Source organism: Sarcophilus harrisii, chromosome 3, assembly GCF_902635505.1.
Source record: "Sarcophilus harrisii chromosome 3, mSarHar1.11, whole genome shotgun sequence".
In the NCBI taxonomy this organism is placed as follows: domain Eukaryota; kingdom Metazoa; phylum Chordata; class Mammalia; order Dasyuromorphia; family Dasyuridae; genus Sarcophilus; species Sarcophilus harrisii.
In genome coordinates, this window is record NC_045428.1 from 489,981,550 (window position 1) to 490,005,868 (window position 24,319).

General features: G+C 36.0%; 1 protein-coding gene across 20 annotated transcripts in view; it reads left to right on the forward strand.

Moving 5' to 3' along the window:
• Positions 1 to 24,319, forward strand: part of NCAM1 (neural cell adhesion molecule 1) — a 457,101-nt gene that overhangs the window by 414,309 nt on the left and 18,473 nt on the right. For 10 of the 20 annotated variants that reach the window (XM_031961202.1, XM_031961203.1, XM_031961206.1 and 7 more), the window contains 2 exons: positions 18,339 to 18,463; positions 21,961 to 22,141. In XM_031961202.1, the coding sequence (XP_031817062.1) occupies positions 18,339 to 18,463; positions 21,961 to 22,141 (306 nt within the window). The remainder of the gene's footprint in view (positions 1 to 18,338; positions 18,464 to 21,960; positions 22,142 to 24,319) is intronic. The other 10 variants (XM_031961205.1, XM_031961209.1, XM_031961211.1 and 7 more) reach the window with 1 other exon arrangement.

The following is a 24,319-nucleotide window of genomic DNA, read 5'->3' on the forward strand; positions in this document are numbered from 1 at the left end:
TTGGGGATATATTTTTCATACAGTATTTTGCTTAATACCACTTCTCTCCCCCCAAAAATAACCAAGAGAAATGTGTATGCTGAGATGTAGGAGGGAGAGGGACAAGAAAAAATCATTTGGGATAGATTTTTCATACAGTATTTTGCTCAATAATATTGCCCCCTTTCAAAAAAATAGTTAAGAGAAATGTGTGTGCTGAGATATAGGAGGGAGAGGAACAGGAGGAAAAAAAAATCATTTGGGTGGATTTTTCATATAGTATTTTGCTTAATACCACTGCCCACCCCAAATAGCTGAGAGAAATGTGTGTGCTGAGTTATAGGAGGGGGGATAGGAAAAAAAGATTTGGGGGTGGATTTTTTCATACAGTATTTTAATTAACATAGTTGAATTCAGAACTTAAAAGTAGATAATGAGTCATATGGGCTTTCTCTTAACTACAAAAACACCTATTCTCATTAATATTTGTGTCAAGGGCATAGGAGAGGAAAATCTGGCCTAGTGTTTGAACACAGTTGTGCCTTGGCAATAAGTTTACTTAGAAACAAGTCATCTTAATTACTTTCTCTGTGCCTCAGTTTCCTCTTCTGTAAAATGGGAGCAATGTTCCTGAGTTATTTTATCATGATGATACCTGAATCTAAAGTTTTCAAATCCCCTTTTGCCTGCCCTGAGCCATGTACCAACAGACCTGTTAACAATATTTCCTGGTCATTCTAGCTGAATTTGTCCATCTCTGACTCCATCACATTTTATGATCTATGTTGCTTTCCCTCAATTACTCTTGAGTGCACAGGGATACAACATCACCTCCTCTGCTAACGCTAGAGCCCCCAACACTGTGATTTCCAAATTGTCAGCTTTGGCAAAACAGATGCAAGGATAGTTAGAATAGGTACAAAATAATGGTGGTGCCCTGGTACCCCGGCAGAAGGCCATAGATACACTAGGGAATTTCAATTATAATTCTTCTTCCCTGCTGGAGGGATGAAACAAGCCTGCAGCTGTGTGGGAGATTGGGAACAGGAAGACAATGGAGAGCCTGCTTGGGAACCCCTGTGCCTTTCTCATGTTGCTCTAGGATCATCCCATTGCCTCGCATTTTCTTCTTATCACTTCCAGGCCTTTTCATCAAGATAACTAAATAATTTTCCTTAAAAATTTGCATTTAATACTTACAAATCCTTCCCTGGGGCAAAGAAGAAAGAAAATTTTTTCTTAACTGTCACTGTCTTTACCTTATTATATCATACATTTAAATGTGTATTCATATATATATAAACATATATATATAAATATATAATTTATCTCCATGCTTTGTTTCACCTTTCTATGTCCTATCTATCCTTCATGTTCCCATAGCAACCTGGCCTTCCTCTGCCCTTCCAGCCACAGAACCAACTAGTGAGTACGCAAAATAGCTGCTCTCCACCAGACCTCTGCGTGTCACTTGATAGAGAGCAGACTTCAGGTTTAAAGCAATGAATCTCCCCCACCCTGATTTACTCATTCATTAAGCAGTGAGCTATAACTGCATGAAGATTCTAAGCCTGGTGTGGTCATCCCAGCATGCTGCTCTGCCTCCTTTGTCAAGGAGACAAACATTCCTTAAGCAGGGAACACCTGGATTGCTCATTACTAGGATATCCTGCATATGAAATGTAGACTCCATATTTACTCTCAGGCTGAACAGAGAAAGGAGCCAGGAGGAGAGATGAGATAAAAGAAGAGCACCTCCTGGGGTGTTTTCTCCTCAAAACAAATGCAAAAAATGTTCTTAAAATGAGAGTGGGAGGGAGAGTCAGGGAGAAATGACATCTTGTGAAAAGTGATGTGAGAATCAGGGCAGAGTGAGGAATAACGGCTTCCTAAAATATGTTCTGCCTGGTCTCTTTGTGCCTGGGACACAGGAACAGAGCTTGGAAGGAGTTTCACATTAGTCGGGAGGATTATTTCATCTCCTCTCAAGCTTTCATATTATTTGCCATCAAGAAGGAATATACAGAGAAGCCAATAGCCTAAGCTTTTGTTTGTTATAAGATACATGGAGTACCAGAGGACAAGTTCTTTCATATATTCCATATTATTTATATCATATTCTATAGATATATTTATATCTACACAAGAAGAGTATTTTATGTCATCAACATTATCATATATGCAAGCTAAAGAGGCATTGTGACATTAGTGCTGGTCTTAAGAGTCAAGAAAATCTGAATTCAAATCCAGCCTCTAATATTTACTAGCTGAGTAACCTCCAGCAAGATACTGCATCTTTAAAGAAATTCCCCTATGGTTTATCTACTAAATTATAGATGGATCATAATCTATCTTAGTACCATGTACTTGTAAGAAAATCCTAGATCCTTTTTGTATTTGCATACATAGATCATATCCCTTAATTTTTAGCCAAGCTTATTTAGTAGAGTCTAAGTTTGATGGGACATACTCTGTTCAAGCTCGAATTATTCATAGTGATGTGGATATTGTGAACATAGGTGCCATGACAAGAAAGCATGAGTGTGCATTGCAGTGAATAACCTATAAGGAAAACAGTGGAGTTGTTTTTAAAATTAGCTGTGAGTGTGAAGTGAAATTAAACCGTATCCATCCTTATACAACTATATGTTTTTTGCTTGAGTGTGGAAAGCCAAAAAATCAGAGGTATAAAGCATGTATCTTTCCACCACCCCCTGTTCCCACTCTCAAAATTTCCATTCCATATGAACAGAGAATAAGAAGATTTCTGTGGTTTGATGTGTTGCATGAAATCATCCCTTTTCTGCTCAAGAACATGGCTTACATCCTCCTTTCTCAGCATTCTCCTTGTGTGTGTGCACCACATAGAATTTTTAATTCCTGATCTTTTTGAAGTAGAAGTGTTTCATTTTGCTAGAGAGACGAGCAGAGAGAAGCAATGAGTGTGTGTGTGTGTGTGTGTGTGTGTGTGTGTGTGTGTATGTGTGTGTGTGTGTGTGTGTGTGTCTGCTGAATTCAAGCTATGGCTTTTTGCATTTGGATAAAGACTATAACTAACAGAGCCTTCATTTCTTACAGAAAAAGATTTTGTTCTTGTCCTTTTTCAATTTGAGTTCAATATGTGTGTCTGTCATGAAGTAATAGAATTCTAGATGTTACACTTGAGTTTGTACAAGTTGTTTTACATATTACATACTGAATCATTTTAGGTTAAATGTTTTCTCCTTAGAAGAAAAGAAATGCACCCAGATTTTCCTTTTAGAAGAAATGTCTTGATTTTGTTTTTCCTATTTTAGGGGGAAGGCAAGTTCAAATCATCCTTTTCTAAACGAATTTAAATATTTGTAGAATCAAGACTTTGTATAAATGTGGCCTTCCTTGTTTTTATTTTTACAGCAACTTGACCCACAGACTTGTAACTCCACATAGAGATTGTGCCAAAATAGACAGTCCCAGCTTAACATATCATAGCTAATGACAGAGAGACAAATTTAAATACAAACAACCAAACAATAGGAAAAGGATACCTGTTGGGAAATGTAAGAGAAATTGGGATTTGAGTATAAAGAAGCTATTTGCTATTTTTTTTTTTCTTTTTTGTTCTTTGGCACCTTTTATAATTTCACCCACGTGAAAGAAGATACAATATGTCTTCCTCCAGTCATCTTCAACCATTTGAATTTTCAAGACAGTCTTATTGTATACACTAATAAGTCCTGGCTCCTGAAAACTAGGGAACAAAAGGAACTATTCTCTTTAGAACAAACTTGGGGAAGTTTGACATAATTAAAGATGGTAGTATACTATTTATCAAGGAACCTATACTGGCTAACTTAATAGCTACGCAATATTTCTCTTCCCTGACCATCATATTACAAAGTAACACTGCTAAAACTGCCCATGGCCTATAAAAGCTAAAGGGGATTGAGGCCTGAAATGTGTTTGGAAATATCAACTTCCCTCCATAAGTAGAACAAAGTGGTATTAGGATAAATTTAGCCAAGGGCAACTATCCATTCCCTTCATCTTCCATATTGTAAATATTGAATTGGTAACTTGACAACATAAGCATTCATCTAAAAACATTTATCAAACATTTTATCTGAAGTCCCATCTATTTGTTTAAATAACACATTTTCAGCCAACTCAGTTGGACTGAGGGTAAGATTTCTGCTGTACAGAGTAGACAAGAACAATGCATTTTTGTCCTAGGCCTCCATAGTATTGACAAAAACTGTAGTTTGGACCCCTTCCTTCACTGAGTCTTGACATCTAGGATCTTAGATTTATAAGAAGGTATTTACTAGTTGTCTGTATATATAGAAGATGGTCATAAAATTGTTTTATTAAAAAAAAAAAGCACGAAGGGACCCTTCCCTCTATATTAAACTATGAGGACTAACCAGAAGAATTACCAATGATTACTAGAATAAAAGAAAGGATAAATACAAGGGAAAGAAATTGACATCTTTTTAGTAGAGATGAAAAGGTGAAAGGGATCAGTCAGCAAGGATTTATTAAACACTTACTGTATGCCAGACATTTTGCTAAACACTAGAGATACTAAGAAAAGTATTGGCAATAAAGCTAGTAGATAATGAAAAGGGAGAGAAATCTGACAAGAAACAAAGCTTTAAAGAGCTTTACTTACCAATAAAATCCAATCTGTTTAGCCATGTGTTCCTGGTGCATTGACTTTCATATACCCAGTACAGTGAGAAAAAAAAAAAAAAAAAAACAAAAACCACTGGCTTAGTCAGATGACTTGATTCAAATGATCAAGGTTCAAATACTGTCTCTGACTGATTATTTCTCCATAAGGCTTTGGACAAAGCACTTAACATCTCCACATAGTTTCCTTGGCTGTAAAATGAGGGAGGGGATAGATTAGATGGACTCAGAGGTCCCTTCCAGTCTTAGAGCCTACGATCTAGCACCTTTCTATGATCCCATGATCTAACTTATGAAGTTCATGGAGTAAGACCTATCCATCATCTAGGGAGCAAAGAGTAAACTGAGGGTCATTTAAAAGGCATTCAGAATTCTAATCAATACTTCCCCTCCTTGCTTCAGGCCTGATCCTGGCTTTCCAAGCATACCATCCATTATCACCATGGTAAAATTAGACCTTCTTCCCCGTTCTCCATTTGAGTCAAGAGACACGTAAACCATTTCTTAAAATTTGAGTTTCCTTCCTCCCAACTGATAAAATAATGGATAGTCCCCATGACTATTTCTTCTCCAGGATATTGAGGGTGTTGCTGAAATCTCTAAATAATGTCTTGCTTCTCTCTTTTCCTTTAACAGTCTCCTGGAATGCCTCTTGACATCTGCGCCTTGGTGGAAATACACCTCTCCATCCCAATAAAAGTTCACTCGCTCCTCCTCGATGTGGCGTCCATAAGCAGTGTTGCTGCTGTGCCTAACCCCTAGTGATGTCCTTAACCGTTAACACTTTCCATAGTTTTACAGTTTTCTTCTCTTTCCAGGCAATTTTTACTGTCTTTCTGGATGTATATGATATATGCTGCTGATTTAATTTGGTTTCCCCTTTTTATTCAGTGTGTGATTTTTGTGGTTGATTTTTCCCTGCCCATTGTTTACATCAGTTTTTTAATTTTTTTGTATTTTCCATGTGACCTCCTCTACTTTCCTTTCAACCAAATCATGTACGTGCGTATCATGTGACTTTGTCATGTGGCTTGCATGGTGCTGACGATGTCGTCCACGGTGGTGAACAGAAGGTAAAATTCTTTGTTCTGATTCGTGGAATATAAACCTGGGACCAGACCCTCATTACTGGGGGCCTGTGGATGGTCACTCTCAAATTTCTCCCCCAAATGGCATCATTCCTGCCCCCAGTTTGCATGCAGAATTCAGAATTTCTCCTTGCTGCCAAAATGAAATAGTTTGATACCTTGGCTGCCTTTGACTTACCACCTACCCCAGTGAATTTGGATGTCATAAATTCTTGCCCATGATAGAGTAGGTATAAATCAACCCAGAACCCAAGCTTGAGTGATCCCATCTCTGGAATAATATGACCTCCACCAAGTGAGTCAATCAACAAGCATTTATTAAGCTCTTATTACGTCCCAGACACATAGTCACTACTTGGTTCCATAATCATAATATTGTTATTATCGTCATCATCATCATCAGTTTTTGTCTGGAAGTACTAAAAGATTTGGTATTGCTTTAAAACTAACTATATTTATGCATTTAAAAAATTTGAAAACTGAAAAGCAACCTTTTATCAAAAGAAAAATGTATGAAATAGCAGTACAACAGGGGAAAGAGCACTGGATTTAGGTTCCAATCTGGGCTCTATTACCACTTCCAAAACTATAGAAAAGTCACACTATCTTTCTAGGTTTTCATTTTCTCGTGTATAAAATTAAAAAGTTGGACCAGATAAAATCTGAGGGCCCTTACATCTCAAATGCCCCTGATCCAAAAGAGGACTTATATCTAAGAGCATGAAACACATGCAGATTAAATGCTGGCTTTAAAAAAAAAATTCTACAACATCTTAAGATATAAGTATAAAGAATTCAAAGCCATCTAATTGTCTTTCTTAATGTGCTGTTTATCAAAAATGGGCCTTTTCTAGGCAGAAAAAAAGAATTAGCCTAGCTTACTTAGTAATTTACCCTTAGTGAAGATTTCTGTCTAACCAAAAAACAAATGATTTACCCATATATCACAGGAAATAAAATGACAGCCTATTTAAGCTTTGAGCAGCAACAAGAGAATCAGTTAATGTTATTACTGTAGTGGCCTTATTGAACATTTTCAGTATTAATTACAAAAAAAAAAAAAAAAAAAGGAAAAAAAGAAAATCTCTCCCCATTGCTTCCCTGATATTCACCATTTTCAGACCTGCCCTGAAAATCCATAGGTGCTTCCATCCCTCTCTGTGTCTACAGAGTCTTTGCCTTGAATCGCAACTTGGGAAGCAAGTTGCCTGGGTGTTTCACCAAAAGAAAACTAACACAAGTAACTCCAGCATCACTGCATGCATGAAAGTGGTCCCTGTTTGACCTCACTTCTCTGAGAGCTGATTGGGCGACATCTATAAGGAACAAAAGCATGAATATCATATTGAGCATGTTCTTTGTTCCTGTTTTGTTGTGCTGTGTTTTGTATTCCTTATGTGTTACAGAACTTTCCATTGTATTTTTCCTGTGATAGCTTCAGCTTTGTAGACATAGTGAATGTATTGTCCAAATAATGGCAGACTTTGCCCTAATTTGATCCCATTTACAAGATTCCTGAATGGGTGGACTTGGATAAATATTGATCTAATATCCCATTGACAAGATCCTTGATATTTAAATTGTATTTAGAAGTAAAATGTTCTCAACAAACAGTAACAAGAGAAAATCCAATTGGATTTAAACTAATACATTTTAAAAGTCATTGTGAGAATTATTTTCAGCACTAATCTATATGATCTAACTATAAAACTATTGTAGAGTATAAATATCATGAACCTAACATTTTCAAAATTCTAAAATTTACAATGCAGTTTTATAATATTATCCCCAAACCTTTTTCAATAACTCTACCTACAAATTGATCTTCAGTTTGTAGGAACCAGAAGTTCCCTGGGTCCCTATGATCACCTGTACTTACTGACTAGTTTACTCAACTAAAAGCCCAAGACCTTTTCCTTCAATAGTAGCCATGACTGAAGGTTGTCTGTTAAATTATAGACTTTGCAAGCCATTTGTATTTTCCCCTTTGTTATTTTTATAGCTCTATCATTTAGCCAAAAAAACAAGGAATGTTGGAGGAAAAAAAGTACCATAGTCCCTAAAGAGAGACTCATTCCAGATTTTGGAAACTTGGCAAGTTCTATGTGTGTTACCCTGGAAACATAAAATAGAGTTGGCATTAGCCATCTAGAAAACTGAACCAGTACTTTAAAAAATTATAACAAACTTTGTGGAAAAGCCAAGAGCCTTGATAACCTGGTCTTCACCAATCTTATTCTTGTCTTTGAGAGAACAGCTATCTTTTCAGCTTTCTTCCAGGGATGACATTCATTCACTCAAGAAGCATGTATTAAACACCTGCTACATGAGTGCACTATATTAGATTTGAGGTAGATGACAAAATGAATAAGAGAGAACAACCATTGAGACTAAGATAGGATAAGTTTCTTGAAGGGGATTCCACTTGAGCTTAACCTTGAAGAAAGAGAATAATTTTGAGAGATGAAAATCAGAAAAGAATACAATCGAATCATGGAAAACAGCCTATGTCTGAAGGTGGAAGACAAAATAGTAAATTCAGAGAACAGCTAGTATTCTGTTTGCAAAAATAGAGTACACAAAGAGATGGGGAGGGAAATATAAAATAAGACTGGGAATGTTGAGTTGGAATCAAATTATGAAGAGCTGAGAGTATTTTATTTTATCCTAGAAGTAATAGGGAGCCATAGAATACTTTTGAAATAGTTTTGAATGTTGTAGGGCATCTATATAAAGATATGTCATCTATTTTAAAAGATGAGTTGAGGATGTTCCCCAATTTGTACAAATTTTGGAATCACCCTGGTAGCAATTGAGGGAGTCAACTATAATAAATAATTATAACTGTCACCTGAAATCCAGTTTGGTATCAAAGTAGTGAAAAGGCCCTTAATAATTAATTAATAGAGAATTTGAAGAGAGCAGAAAATAGAATTTATAGAAGAAAAACAAATCTTAGCAAATCTAGTAATTCCTCCTTTTCAGCTATGAAGTGAAGAAAATTTAGGAAATGTTGTACCTTAATATGTCACAAAAAAGGGAGATCTTTTTCCTTTAAATATATCACCCCCTTTAGGAAATACTACTCTCCTCTTTTTCTACAGTGCCCAGAGTGCTTTAGCTTATGTTTAAGAAACATGTTGAATAAATGAATAAACTAGTGAAAGAAGGGATATCAATAGGGACTGGATTTATAAATTCATTGGTATAGGGAGCTCATTAACAGTGTAGGTTAACACCTTTTCTAAAACGTAGTCTTGAGAGTTCCTCAAAGAACAGAGAAGCTCACCAGGGGTGTGACCAGGGGTCACAAGGGTAATATATGTCAGGGCAGAGTTTGAACTAAGAATAAGCAAATAAATTGCCTAGTCTTGTCAGAGCAAAAATGAAATTTAAAATAGGAAATAAAATCATTCATTCAATAAGCATCTATTAAATATCTGCTTCTTACTAAGTATTGTGCTAAGCTCTATGTAAAATACAAAAATAATATCTCACATTGATATAGTACTTACTATGTATCAGTCACTGAAATGTATCTACATTATCATCATAATAATCCTGGGAGTAAGGCACTATTGTTATCCCCATTTTACAGCTGAGAAAACTGAGGCAGGTAGTAGTTAAGTAATTTTCCAGGGATCACACAGCTAGGAAGTATTTGAGGCTGGTTTGAATTCAAGTTATCCCACTCCAGGACCAGCACTCTGTCCACTGAACCACCTCATTCCTACGCTCACAATTAATAATCTAACAGAGAATAGTCAGTAATGCAGCCTATAAGCTTTATAATTTGGAGGGTTTCATTTTGCCATATCCTAAAATTAAAGGTTTTCAGCATATGCTACATTACCACAGAAAAGAGCTTGCATTAGAAAATTGATCAGTGTAAATAGGAATTTTTCTTTATTATACCAGGGCATTCCTACTCCCAATATCCCATCTGCCCCTTCCACTGATGAAACTCTGGTCATGGTGATAGCAGCCAAACTCTTACAGATTCTGCCAAGATGGAAAGGTTTTATGTGCAAGTCTGATGATGGACTATATATATATATATATATATATATATATATATATATATTTATTTATTTTCTAAGAATCAGTTAGGCTAAATTAAGAGAGTCTTTATCACCAAACATCCCCTCCAGGTGATAAATTTGTCAGAAGGCAGAAGACACAACAATCATGAAGACCATCTACTAAATTACAGAGTACAAGAATCACAGCCACATGGCCCAGAAAATACCCACCCTTCATGCTCTCATCTATCCCTCAAGTATTGAAGCAAGTTCCAAGGCAGTGAGGATCTGCTATCTGGTTCTTCCTAATGATGGGGCATGCAACAGCCCCCTGAGGACTCTATGTAAATGGGATTTCCCCCAGCATGTGTGTAACAAGTAGTTGTAATGTACCTTCTCAATTTCCAGAACTCTCCCCTGGAAGTGAGCTGCATGTCTGAGCATGTATTCATTCCAAACCCTTCATAATGATTTTTTTCTCTTCAGCTACTGACACTGACTCTTGCTAGGAAATCTGGTTCTGGTCAACTAAATGCCTTAACACCCAATCTTCCTTCTTAGATTGAAACATAACTAACCATCCCACCCTCCTTTTTTTTCCCTCTACAGCTGTGTGTCTGGATTGCAACAGTCTCTGACAGATCAACATATATTTTTCACCAGGGCCTACGTTATGATTTCTTTGTTTCTAGGGACCTCTCTAATAGTGCTTGTAGGTTAGCAGTAAGGTTAATATGAAGGAATATTAGGAAAGCATCAATTGACATCCTGAATCCTGGGGGGTGCTTGCTGGTTTTGGAAGCTCTCCTAGTTTCCCTGGGGTCTTCAGTATAATGACTAGAAATTAGCTTCCCATGAGCCTTATGCTTCTTAATAACTAATCTCACATCCATGAAACTGTTGAAAATATGCACAAATCTTCCTTAAGAGACAACTTGGCTCAGTAGCAGAAGCTGAGCTAATTGTTGCTGAATAGAGGTTATTTCTGTCAAAGCTTCCTCAGCTTGGATGAGCCCCACAACCACAAGCCATACCTTCCTGGTCATATTTTCTTTTTAGGGTGATGAAACAAAGATAATTGATCAATTAATCTGTTGGTGTTTTCATGACACCCAGGAGAAGAGAATTGGTATTTTGCGGTTCTGTCTGTCGGAGTTCATTTGTTTTCATTTAATTTGCACTCTGTGCTGCTTTTCTCCCCACACACATCATAATTCCTAGAGAAGCTGGCATTGAAATGAGCTTGTGGATTGTACTACTTCAATAAGTTGTCCACAGAAATGATAAGCATCTCTGCTTAGTTTTTTTTTTTTTAATGGAAGGCCATGCCAGTCTCATACTTTCTCATTTTGTCTCTGGCCTTCTCCAAAAAATATAATGGCTACATTGCCAAGATCCATGGCATTTGGTAGAAAGAAACCATAGACATTTGATTTGGAAGAAAAAAATTGTTGCTCGATTCTTATATTATGTAACCACTATGCTCTTTTGCATTGATTCCCAAGATACCAAAATCAGGGAACTGTATGGAGATGTTAGGAAGATTTTTCAGAGACCAAGAATTAGAATAAAGTGGAAAGTGTTCAAAGTTAATGTTAAGTGTGAGTCAGGAGATTTGTGGTTGAACCTCAATTCCTGGGACAGGCAAAGATTGTTGTTCCCTCTGAGGACCATACAATCTTTCAGGCCTAGGAGGAAATTTAGAAGGGTAATAAATGTGGTAAAGGATAGATATCATGGCATAATGGATACAGTGATGAACCTGCAGTTAAGAAAATATAGGTACAAATCCTACTTTTTAGTGGTTTATGACCCCCATGAATAAATTACCTAATCTTTATGGGTATTCCCACTGATGAAATTGAAGGTCCTTGATGGGGTTTTTTGGTTTGGTTTTTTTTGGGGGGGGGTTTATTATAGCTTTTTATTGACAAAACATATGCATGGGTAATTTTTCAACATTGTCCTTTGCAATCACTTCTGTTCCAACTTTTCCCTTCCCTTCTTCTACCCCTTCCCCTAGATGGCAGGGAGTCTCATACATGTTAAACATGTTAAAATATATCTTAAATACAATATATGTGTACATATTTGTAAAGTTCTCTTGTTGCACAATAAAAGTCAGATTCAGAAAGGTAAAAATAACTTGGGAGGAAAAACAAAAATGCAAGTAGTTCACATTCATTTCCCAGTGTTCTTTCTCTGGGTGTAGCTGATTCTGTCCATCATTGAATAATTGGAAGTGAATTAGATCTTCTCATTGTCAAAGATATCCACTTCCATCAGAATATATCATATAGTATTGTTGTTGTAGTATATAATGATCTTCTGATTCTGCTCATTTCACTCAGCATCAGTTCATGTAAGTCTCTCCCAGCATCTCTGTATTCATCCTGCTGGTCATTTCTTACAGAGCAATAACATTCCATAACAATAATATTCCATAATATTCCACAATTTACCTAACCATACCTCAATTGATGGGCATCCATTCAATTTCCAGTTTCTAGCCACTACAAAAAGGGCTGCCACAAATGAAGGTCCTTGATGTAATACATTTTAAAAACAATGATATCTTAACCTTGGGGAACCAAATTGATATTTTATATGTAATATATATGTATAATATATGATATAGACATAATGATTTACATGTAAATGTGTGTATAGACAGATGTGTACACAAGATCAAAATCAAGTCTCAAGAAATAATCCACAAGAAATGGTTGAGTTTCAGACATACAAAGCGAATAGGGTCTTAAGTACAGATAATCCTATTTTATCACAAATTTTGAAAAGGAAAACATCGATGATAAATCTTTGCTTCACGTTGGTCTCCTAGGAGAGACTATATCTTTGTTTCACATTTGGTCTCCTAGGAGAGAGCCTTCACAATGTGACTTTTAGACAAACCCAAAGATCCCAGCTTTTGGGATAAGAACTTACTGTTTGATAAAAATTGCTGGGAAAATTGGAAACTAATATGGCAGAAACTAGGCATTGATCCATACTTAACGCCAGACACCAAGATAAGGTCAAAATGGGTTCATGACCTAGGTATAAAGAATGAAATTATTAATAAATTAGAGGAACATAGGATAGTTTACCTCTCAGACCTGTGGAAGGGAAGGTTTTATGACCAAAGCAGAACTAGAGATCATTACTGATCACAAAATAGAAAATTTCGATTATACCAAACTGAAAAGTTTTTGTACAAACAAAACTAATGCAGACAAGATTAGAAGGGAAGCAATAAACTGGGAAAATATTTTTACAGTCAAAGGTTCTGATAAAGGCCTCATTTCCAAAAATATATAGAGAATTAACTCTAATTTATAAAATCAGCCATTCTCCAATTGAAAATGGTCAGTTATATGAACAGACAATTCTCAGATGAAGAAATTGAAAATATTTCTAGTCATATGAAAAGATGCTCCAAGTCATTATTAATCAGAGAAATGCAAATTAAGACAACTCTAAGATACCACTACACACTGTCAGATTGGCTAAGATGACAGGAAAAATAATGATGATTGTTGAGGGGATGTGGGAAAACTGGGACATTGATTCATTGTTGGTGGAGTTGTGAACGAATCCAACCATTTTGAGAGAGTAGTTTGAACTATGCTCAAAAAGTTATCAAACTGTGCATACCTTTGATCCAGCAGTGTTACTACTGGGATTATATCCCAAAGAGATTATAAAGAAGGGAAAGGGACCTGTATGTGCACGAATGTTTGTGGCAGCCCTTTTGTAGTGGTTAGAAACTGAAACTGAATGGATGTCCATCAGTTGGAGAATGGCTGAATAAATTGTGGTATATGAAAATTATGGAATATTACTGTTCTGTAAGAAATGACCAACAGGATGATTTCAGAAAGGCCTGAGAGACTTACACGAACTGATGCTAAGTGAATGAGCAGGACCAGGAGATCATTATATACTTCAACAACAATACTAGATATGACAGTCCTGATGGATCAGGCCATCCTCAGCAACAGATCAACCAAATCATTTCTAATGGAGCAGTAATGAACTGAACTAGCTATACCAGAAAAGAACTCTGGAGATGACTAAAACCACTACATTGAATTCCCAGTCCCTATATTTATGCACACCTGCATCTTTGATTTCCTTCACAAGCTACTTGTACAATAATTCAGAGTCTGATTCTTTTTATACAGCAAAATAATGTTGTGGTCATGTATACTTATTATGTATCTAAGTTATATTTTAATATATTTAACATCTACTGGTCATCCTGCCATTTAGGGGAGGGGGTGGGGGGGGGGTGGGGTAAGAGGTGAAAAATTGGAACAAGAGGTTTGGCAATTGTTAATGCTGTAAAGTTACCCATGTATATATATCCTGTAAATTAAAGGCTATTAAATAAAAAAAAAAAAAAAAAAAACAACCCTCAGAAAAAAAAAAAAAAAAAACAATGTGACTTTTAGATAGCGATCAGAGGGTCAGAAAAGGTCCCTCAGAAGCTAAAATTGCACCTAACAATTTCAAGAGAAAAAACTTCAGAAGCAACAGACAATATAAAAGATATAAAAGAAGAGGGCAAACAAAGATTGTACTTGGATTCCTTGGTGATACTCATTATGAGGAATAAGCTCTTGGTTCTTGACATTTTTCCAGAATTTTAAATATTCATTTTTCACTAAATTTTCATGTGTCACTCAGAAGTTTCTGTATATTCTAGGATTTTTATTAAAAGATCCCTAATGTTTCATGATTTTTAGATGCTATAACCTCGAGGAATAGAAGTAAGAGAAAAGCTTCTTTTTTTCCATTCATAAGTTTCCCTTTTGTTTATTCAAATAGTAGGACCATGATTGACAAGGAAGAGCAGTCCTAAGATCCTAGGGAACAAATAATATCAATCCAAATCATGATTTATAGAGAAAATTTCATAGGACCTCCCTTTAGTTATTCCTGCCTCTATCCACTGTGATTAGTTGTTTGATATTTTTTGCCTTTAGTACATGATTTACATTAAGTTAAAATGCACTAGAATTGCCTGGTACCTATATAATTGCTGGTGACAATATTTATTTTTTAAGGTACAACACTTTACATGCAATATTTTGGGGAAAAAATTATGACTCATGGCTAAAGCTAAATCAGAGGATATAATTAACCCCAGGGGGTTTTCTTGGAGCAACCTGCATATTGTCGCTGAATCACAAACCACCATTTACAAATAATTGTAATATTGGTTTTGTTGAAATTACCCATAATGAATTCAATCAGAGCAGTTGACTGAGAATGGCAAGCCCTGGACCCTTTAAATAATTTCCCCTCCTAATGTGTGCAATAAAGCAGTAAGTTGCCTCCTGAATGCTAAGTATTAAATTTTCCCATAGCTTGTGCCCTCAGATGCAACCCCTTTCCTGGTCCCCAAGATTTAGATAATTTATTCTATAATACAAAGGAAGGGCCTGGAGGTACTTTAAAGTCAATTATGATCATATAAGGACAAAATTCAAAATAAACATTTGGAGATGGGCAAACCTAAATAAACAGGGTAAACCTGTTGTTCCCCAAATATAAATATGAGAACTCTGCTTTTAAAAGCAGGTCTAAGCATCTGGAAAAGACTAAGTTAAATATTTCCCTATTGAAAAATTTTTTAATAATAGAATGTTGTCTTCCTAACCTAATATTCAGCTTTCTATAGAGGTGACAGCAAAGTCAATTAAACCAACAAGCATTATATTAAGTACCTAATATGTTCCAGACACTGTGATAAAAACACAAGAATGAGACTAGATCTTTCCTTTACAGAACTTATATTCCACTTATGTTCAAAACTATTCCTGATCCATGATAAATAATATTTAGTATGCACATTTTTCTAAGTTGTATACAAATTACTTAAACAATAATTCAGTAACCAGTTACATAGAATTATATGAAAATGACATAGAATCAATGTACTGTATAAAGATTTTATTTTTATTTTTGCCTTATTTTTGTTGCAAAAAATGAAGGTGAAGGAACACTTCCAACCAAGGGCTTTGGAGGAAGTTTTTCACAGATATCTCTGAGGAAACTTTGGGGATGGGGTATAGCCACTTCAAGCTTTTTCGGGAACCAATCCAAGGGTATTTGTATCTCTGCTTATTTTTATTCATTGTCAATTTCCTTGTGAAAAAGTATAGGATTAAAGATCAAAAGAGTGATCTTTTTGTCATGTTGGAAGTAAGAATGTACTATATCAAAATTGATTTTGCACTGCTTTCCCATTGTGTTGAGTAGTAATTTAGATATAATTGGTAACATGTTGTGAGTGTAAATTACTGAAGGTAAATGGCCATAAATGGTCTGTTTATGTATACCACTACCCCCAGAAGGCAAAGGCAAAAGTATCTATAGGAAATTTTGCAAGAAAGGCCTTTTCCAAGTAGACATATTTCCAGCCTGAAAAGATGGAACACAGAGAAAGATTTCTTTTCAGTTATTGATTTAGCAACCTTGGTGTCCCTGCATTTTTAGCATCTCTATTGAAAATAATGAGAAAAGAATAGCAAGATCAATTTCTGTAGATTGATACCTATTCACCTTATCAATGTAGAATTGAAACTCTTCAGTGTTGACTTACTTGATACATATAATGATGGAACACAGAAATTAATCTAATAAAAATATCCTTCCCCTATAACAAAGAAGCTGTTCATTGTGGTCAATATTGAAATTTTAAATGCAGGAGGTTGAATGAATGAATAATATCCATTCTGTAAGAAAATAAAAGGACTTTCAAATTTCAGCTTTATATTCTTTGCACTTCTAGTATGCTAAAATTGGTATGTCTACACTACCCGCCTGTTATATTTTTAAAAGATACTTTGTCACTTATGCTATACTGTTTCATTCTGGCATAAAATTTTTTAACAGTGTAGATATAACTAAACTGTGTCATAGAACCCAACAATCTTGCAGAATGGACCCAAAATAAGCACAATTTGGTACTGTGCAAGCCAAAATTTCCAAATATTTTCCCACAGAATGTTGTGATTGTTTTCCAGATAGTAGATGAAATGCAATTTAGTAATTTCCTCCTTATATCTAAGATCCATTGTATTTTTCACTTAATTCTTAACTTCTACTTCAATTAAGAAAATTTAAATCTATAAGCATAGCTTTTTCCAAAGTATCTCCTGCCTCAGACTTATGAGGTTGGTTTTTTCCCTCTGTTCTTTTATTTCTCTTCTCCAGTGTATCCTTTTCTCTTTACTTCCTTTCCAACTGCCTAAGGAGAAAGTATAGTGCAGTGCAAATAGGGATTGTAAAAATAAAACAACAATGACAATCAAAGCAACAACAGACACCACCCTTTTGAGATGCTGATGCCTCTGCCCAAAAATGACATCATCTACATAGGGAATGGAAGACAATTCTAAGATTTAATTATCTCACTAGTGATGTCCACAGATAGATAATTATTTGGCCCTTTGCACTTCTCTTTGGTTTTTATGGTTATGTCCTTGTGTGGAATATGCACACTTGCTATAGAACCTATCACTGCCGTTAATGGCAAGACAATAACTTTCCTTGGGAAGACCAAAGCACATGGGTGCCTCATATCTTGATTTTAATACTTTTCATCATATGCTATCCTCCCTCTTTTCCTTCAGTATTTCCTAATCAAACAGTTTCTATTCAACTTAACTAACATCTTAACAACAAACAAATGTACTGAAGCAATACCTTAGCTCTTATTTTTTATATGCAAGCTTATATTTCTTCTAGACCTTGGATTCACAGGGCTACAGACTGAGTTTTTTTAACTACAAGTAAAAATTCACATTGATTTTTCCATTTAGAAGACTGAAGACAAATGCATTTTCCTCTCAAATCCTACAAAGCAAATGACATTAATGATAAGCACTTAAAAATGAGACATGAATTATCATTCTTTTGACTGGGGCAAGGAAGAGGGACAAAGTAAATTTGTTTCTTCCAGTTTGGAACTTGGGTTTTAGAAAAATAAATTAAAAACATAAATTCATTAAGTGAAAAGATGACTGATCACCTGAATGCATTCTTATTTGCCAATAGAGTTTAAACAAAGCTGTACGTACTTGAATGTTACCCAATAAGAGCCATAGGCTTCCCTTTTGATGAACCAAACCAGCTAGTCATGTGGGGAGCAGTATCATCTAGGAGCCATCTTAGTGTATTTGGACATTAAATGTGGAAATTTAATAATCTATTTAGACAATTGGATTCTGAAAATATGTAAATAGTAGAAGTTTAATCAACAGAGCAACCTCAAGCAAATGGAAATATTGAGCAAGTCAAGTGTCACATGTAGAAAATATGACCCACTCTACCTCTCTAAGAATGTCAAAATTCACCTTCTTTTTGAGTTCAATCTGTGATGTTTGTAATAGCACTTGAGTTTTAGTAGCTATTGTTTTATTAACCTTTCGAATTTCTGAGAAACAGGGTGGCAGGGTGGGGAATCAATCCAATCTCAGAGACATCTCAATTGCTACAATGCTCTTTGCCTGGGTCTGATGTCCCTTACATGGTTGCAAATTATATTTGATTTGAATGGTTAATACAGGAGAACCCAGTGCACCCAAGCTAGAAGGTCAGATGGGAGAAGATGGGAACTCTATTAAAGTGAACTTGATCAAACAGGATGACGGAGGATCCCCCATTAGACACTATCTGGTCAAGTATAGAGCGGTGAGTGTTCTTCCTTCATATTTTCCTGCTTTCTTTATCAGTAACTTATTCTCTTCTTAGATAAAACAGGGTCTTATTTTAGAAAAGGATTTGTTGGAGACAGGAGATAGGGGAAAGATTAGTTTATGTGAGTTTGGCTTTCTAAAGCATTCAAAATGTTTAGATTATGCTTCAAGCCTCTTTAAGGAAGGGATTGTTTTGTCTTCATAATCATAGTAGTTTATATATACCTAGTACATAGTAAGAATTTAGTAAATACTGGCTGATTGGTTGATTATATAGTTTGAACTTGCAGTGACAGGAAAGCTATTAGAGTTATTATTATACAAAAGGTGTTATCTTAATACTCAAACCATCTCCCAAAACTTTCATCAAAATTTTTATTTTTTTTATGAAAAATTTCTTTTCATGTAAAATATTTAGTCTATTTATTAGGATAATTTAAATAATCTGAACTCTGCTATTTAGGATAACCCTAACTTGTCTCCCTTTGACTGTGGAACATAGCCACAAGTTTTACTTTCCCCCATTGGTTTGCTCTCTATCCTAGAAATCTGTTCATTTCCTAAGGAACTAGAAGCCCATCCTCTTATTTTTTACCCTAATTTCAGCCTAGTAATGCTGACTCTTCCCGTCTGCAAGCCATATCTGAGTCTTAGGTCTTTGAGAAGTGGAGGAATCTTCTTCCATTGGTTTCTTTGTAAAGTAAGTAATAAAGAACTAGGTGTTGATAGAATGTCAGTAGAATGTAAACTCTATGAAAGCAGGTACTTTCCAATTTTTGTATTTGTATCTCCAGCACCAAGCTTAATGCTTGACATGTAGCAGGCACTTAATAAATGCCTATTGGTTAAGTTATTGATTTTAGAGCACCAGAAGTATGTTTTACATAGAATCTCTTTTTCTTATTTCTCTGCCTTTTGAGACATCACTGAGCAAACCCATAACTGATTGGGAAAAGAACAGAGAATAATAGAGAACTCTACATTTGTATTTCTCAGCTAATAAAAGTGCATATGGAAGGGAACTATAATTCCAGTTTTCTGATTTGAGTTGTCAGATGTCAGCTTCTAAACAATCTAAGTATTAACTAGGTAACTCGCACACATACGCGCACACACACACACACACACACACACACACACAAACACACCCTTAATAATCCATTCTGAGAAGCATTGTGTAGAAGTACAGTATAGCAAGCTGACAGTTCTTCATTGCTTCCTAACCAAGACTGATTGTGACCTCATATTGTCTACAGAATGAGAATGTGGTTGGCTGTTGATGCTTTTATCCTCTGATTAGTCAGGAAACATCTAGATGTAGTTGAAAAAGCATTGGATTTGGGGTTAGAAAACCTGGGTTTGCTTCCCAGCTCTTCTGATTATTACCTGTATGTTATTAAACAAAAGCAATGTGGTGGTAGAGAATCCTGGATTGGAGTTGGAAGACCTAGGTCCATCCTCAGCTTGGATGCATTCTATATGTGCAGCCTTGGACAAGTCATCTAAACTCCCTAAGTTTTCTCATATGCAAAATGAACTATTTGGAGTAGAAAATCTCTGAAGGCCTGTTCTAACTCTCAAGCTACAATCCTACACTAATTTCCGCATTTGTAAAATGAGAATGTTAGACTAGATGATTTTTGAGATCTCTTTAAAAAAATTTTTTCCATGTAAAATATTTAGCCTATTTATTAGGATAATTTAAATAATCTGAACTCTGCTTTTTAGGATGTCCCTAGTTGGTCTTTTATTTAAGGTATCTTATTTATTTATTTAAGGTATCAACTTAATAACCATGCTGAATAGATTTGTATGAAACCCAGAGACATTCAAACATTTCCACATGTGTGGTCCCCTCTTTATTGAAACAATCTGCCCTTTCAGTTCCCCCTCCTCCTCACATATTTGCATTTTTATCATGCTTCATGTTTTGGCATGACAGCATATTTATGGTGTTTATTAGATAAAAGAAAATACACATGTACAAGTGTGTATATATACACTTATGAATTTGCTTTATTCCATGTTAAAGCTGGACAATGTAATGTATAATGACATATTCAAAGTTTGGCTGACAAAAAGAGTTAGCTAAAAGTCTCCTTCATTGGTCCCTAATAAAATTAGCATTCTCTTCATCATCTCCTACAACAAAACACATGAAATTCCTGCCACTGAATTTCCAAAGATATCTTGACAATTCTATGGAAAATTGTTTTATAGGAAAATGGTTTCATGGTAAGATGATGTCTTTCTCTACCTAACAACTTCATTAGTGTTATCAAGTGCAAAGTAAAATAGAGCTATTCATTCAGGCACAATCTTTGTGGGCTGCACATTGACTTAGTTTTAAAATATAATGTATATTTTTATTTGTTTTGTTGAATATTTCTCAATTATATTTTAATTTGATTCAGTTTCATCTGTGACATCTCTGAGCTATAGGATAGCTCAGGTTAATCTGTCTGAATTTCAGCTTTCAAAGCATAATATTATTACTTGTCTACTCCTCAAATATTCATCAGACAATTGATGTGTGCCCAATATTGTATTAGGTACTATGGGACAAGTAAAACTATGATACTTTCCAGGAAAAATTCATTATTAAAAAGTCAAAAGTTCTGAGGAGATTGATGACACAATTCAGTGTCTCTTGTATAAAGTGTCTTTTGCCTTCTGTGTACCATTAAATCTTGTTCCAATGCTGATGATGTGTGAGAAAGGTATTTATCTAATTCTGATCACATAGTCTTCTGCCCAGGCAAAAAACCCACTGATGGGTCCAGAAGTTACTAGTGGTTCATTGGGATATGTAGGGGAAATATTCAGCAATAAAAAGGGAACATCCTTCCTCTCATTGCCTCCTACTTATTGAATTGAAAAAGTTTCCATGAATTCTGTTGAGCCAAGATTAGCCTTTCCATGAATGTGCTGAACAATTCTGTTCTAGAACCAGCAACATAATATGAATTTATGTTAAGAAGGCCATCTCTGCCCTATTTTACTTCTAGAAATTGGAATGTTTCCATCAAGGATCTCTCTTAGGAGAAATGTGGAGTTATTGTTTTTGTTTCTATAACTCAAATATTTGAAGTTTAGACACTCTGATGTGTCAGGGATATGAGGTGATTCAAGAATCATAGTGAGCATGGACAAGCACTGGGTATATGCCTAGAGAAACTCAGTGGGAAATAAGGTATTTGTTTAATTTCCCTCAATACTTCTACCATGTGCCCCCTCAGCATTCCAGAGTGCAGCTCAGTATATATGTATATGGAAGGAATGGAAGGGGGAGGAGGTATCAGAACCCAGGTGTTGGCCATATGGTGCTAATTTTATTTGCAAACAATATTTAGAATTTAAATAATAAAGACCACACTCCCCTTTTAACTCTTTTGTTCCAATAGGTCGTACTTAAAAGACACACTTGTCAGTTTGTCTTTAAATACTAAAGCTATCTACTGCTTTGTATCTTTTTTTGCCCATTTCTCCCAGAAGCTGTCTTCAGAGTGGAAACCTGAAATCAGACTCCCCTCAGGCAGTGACCATGTCATGCTCAAAGCCCTGGAATGGAATGCCGAATATGAGGTCTTCGTGGTGGCTGAGAACCAGCAGGGAAAATCCAAGGCAGCCCATTTTGTATTTAGGACCTCTGCCCAGCCCACAGCTATCCCAGGTATAAAACAACCACTGCTTCTCTTCTTGACCTGCTTTGAATTAATGCAAAAGTGCTGCATCCCCTAATGTGCCTGAACAAACCCTGACAACTTGCTTGCTTAAAGCCATTCTCATAATCGGTTGCCCATGCAAAGCTTAGTTTTGCCTTGTACATAGCTGTGTAATAAATACATTGACTGTCCTCCAGATAAGCTTGTCCAGCCATCCTGGGGAGAATGGTTTCATCCTGAGTGGAAGGACTGACTTCAGTCTCACTGCTCAATCTAATACAAAGTCAATCAATAAATATTCATTAAATACCTACTCTCTTAGACACTATGCTAGGCACTAGAGATAAAATTTTGAATATTATAAAGTCCTTGAATCCAAGGAGTTTTTAATGAAAAAACCCAGAAGCCTTTTCAAATGAGGAAAAATCAAATCTTCATTGTAGGCTTGAAACTCAATAGAGGTGGGATCCTTTATGGAAACCAGGTCAGAAGAACAGTCATACATCATCTGACATTCTGTCCCAAGACCACAAGACTGTTTCAGGAATTATTTGATACTTCTTTTTCCTGCACAATCTTGAGCAAAATGCTACTTATTTTTGATGCCATGAAAGGAACAATTCCCTCTGCCATGGTTGTTTATGTAGGGGAAAAAAAGATAAGATTAACCAAAGCAAAGAATAAGACATTTGTATCACAAAACACTGTCAATTAAAAGAAATCAAATCAGGTCTGACATATCCCAGTGGAAGCACTTGTCTCAGGAAACTTTATTTGGTTTTGTAGACCTATCTCCAGGAAGCCAGATACAAGCCTACAAGAGAAGTAGAGTAGTTATTATCTCTCTCCCAGCTACCTTTTTTTTCCAGACAGCCAAATGCTCCTCCCCCTTGACCAACTCCTACAGAACAGAAAGGCTATTTCAGAAATCACGTTTCATCATTTATCGATCATGCACATACAAGAGGGAGGTAGATGAGAGTGATATGAGACACAGCAGAAGGCTTCCAACAAGATCCTCCTGCTTTGTTTCCCTTATGCAAGAGCAAATCGATTTTTCTCCTTATAGAAATATCCTTCTGTCTTCCTTGCTCTGTCCATGGTGCTTATTGAAGCAGTTGGCTTGGTTGGTTTGACTCCCCCTCTTGGAGAGAGGAGGACTAGTTGAAATCTGGGCAGCCTGAGGTAAGAGGCTCCACCTGGGTAAATGGAACTCTGGTCAGGCAGATTCAACAGCTGGGCAAGTGTTTTAAACAGATGGCTTGTGGCATGAATGTGTGTGTCAGGAGAATGTGTGTGGACCTACATTGTATGGAAAACGTTCATTTGCCTTCACCTCTACAAGACAAGAGGGCTCATAGGAGCACAACAGGGTGGCAACAATTCTGCAGACTGTTAAGATAACCAGACTCTGAGTAATCTGTCAAAAGAACAAACTTCAGCATAGTTTCTTTATTGCTCGCTTGTTACAGTTTCCAAACAAATTTATAGGGGATCGTGAGCAGAGTCTGATCCTTTAGTCCCTTCTCTTTCTATGGTTCTTTTGTTTATCTTTCTTTGAAATCAGTAGCCTGGAATGTGTGTCTACAAGTTTCAGCCTTGCTGAAGCTATGTTCTTCCTGGACTTTTGCTAGGCATTTGAGTAGTCAGAAGGGTGAAACTCTAGGAAGGTAGCAAAGGCCAAAATTGACAACAAAAAGGCATATTTCTGTGTGAGATATATTACCAGGGGGTAGAATCTTCCCTATCACTCATAAAATTGGTGTGCTAGAATACTGGCCCCCTATTTTGATGTCTAATATCAGTTCTGGAGACATAGAGAAGCTTTGAGTTCTATCAAAATTAAGGTGCCCAGGGATATGAGAAGCTCCCACAATGAGGCCCTAAGACAAAGTCAGTAGCTTACCTCGATGTGTAAATGTTTTCTTGTATTTAAGGTGGGCTCTATAGATGGCAAGTCTTTATTGTGCTGACCTCAAGTCTTTAAAGCTTTGGATAATGTCATGAGGATCCATATTTTAATTAAGGCACTTCCTGGTAATCTCTTTTTCAGGTATTAGAAAGACTCTTAATGACGCTTAGCTCCTAGATTTGAGTTTTCTGACTGCCCTATTGCTTTGGGATATGAGGATATAATCCTGGAATGACAATTGCAATATTTAAGACAATTCTAGAGTTCATCTAGA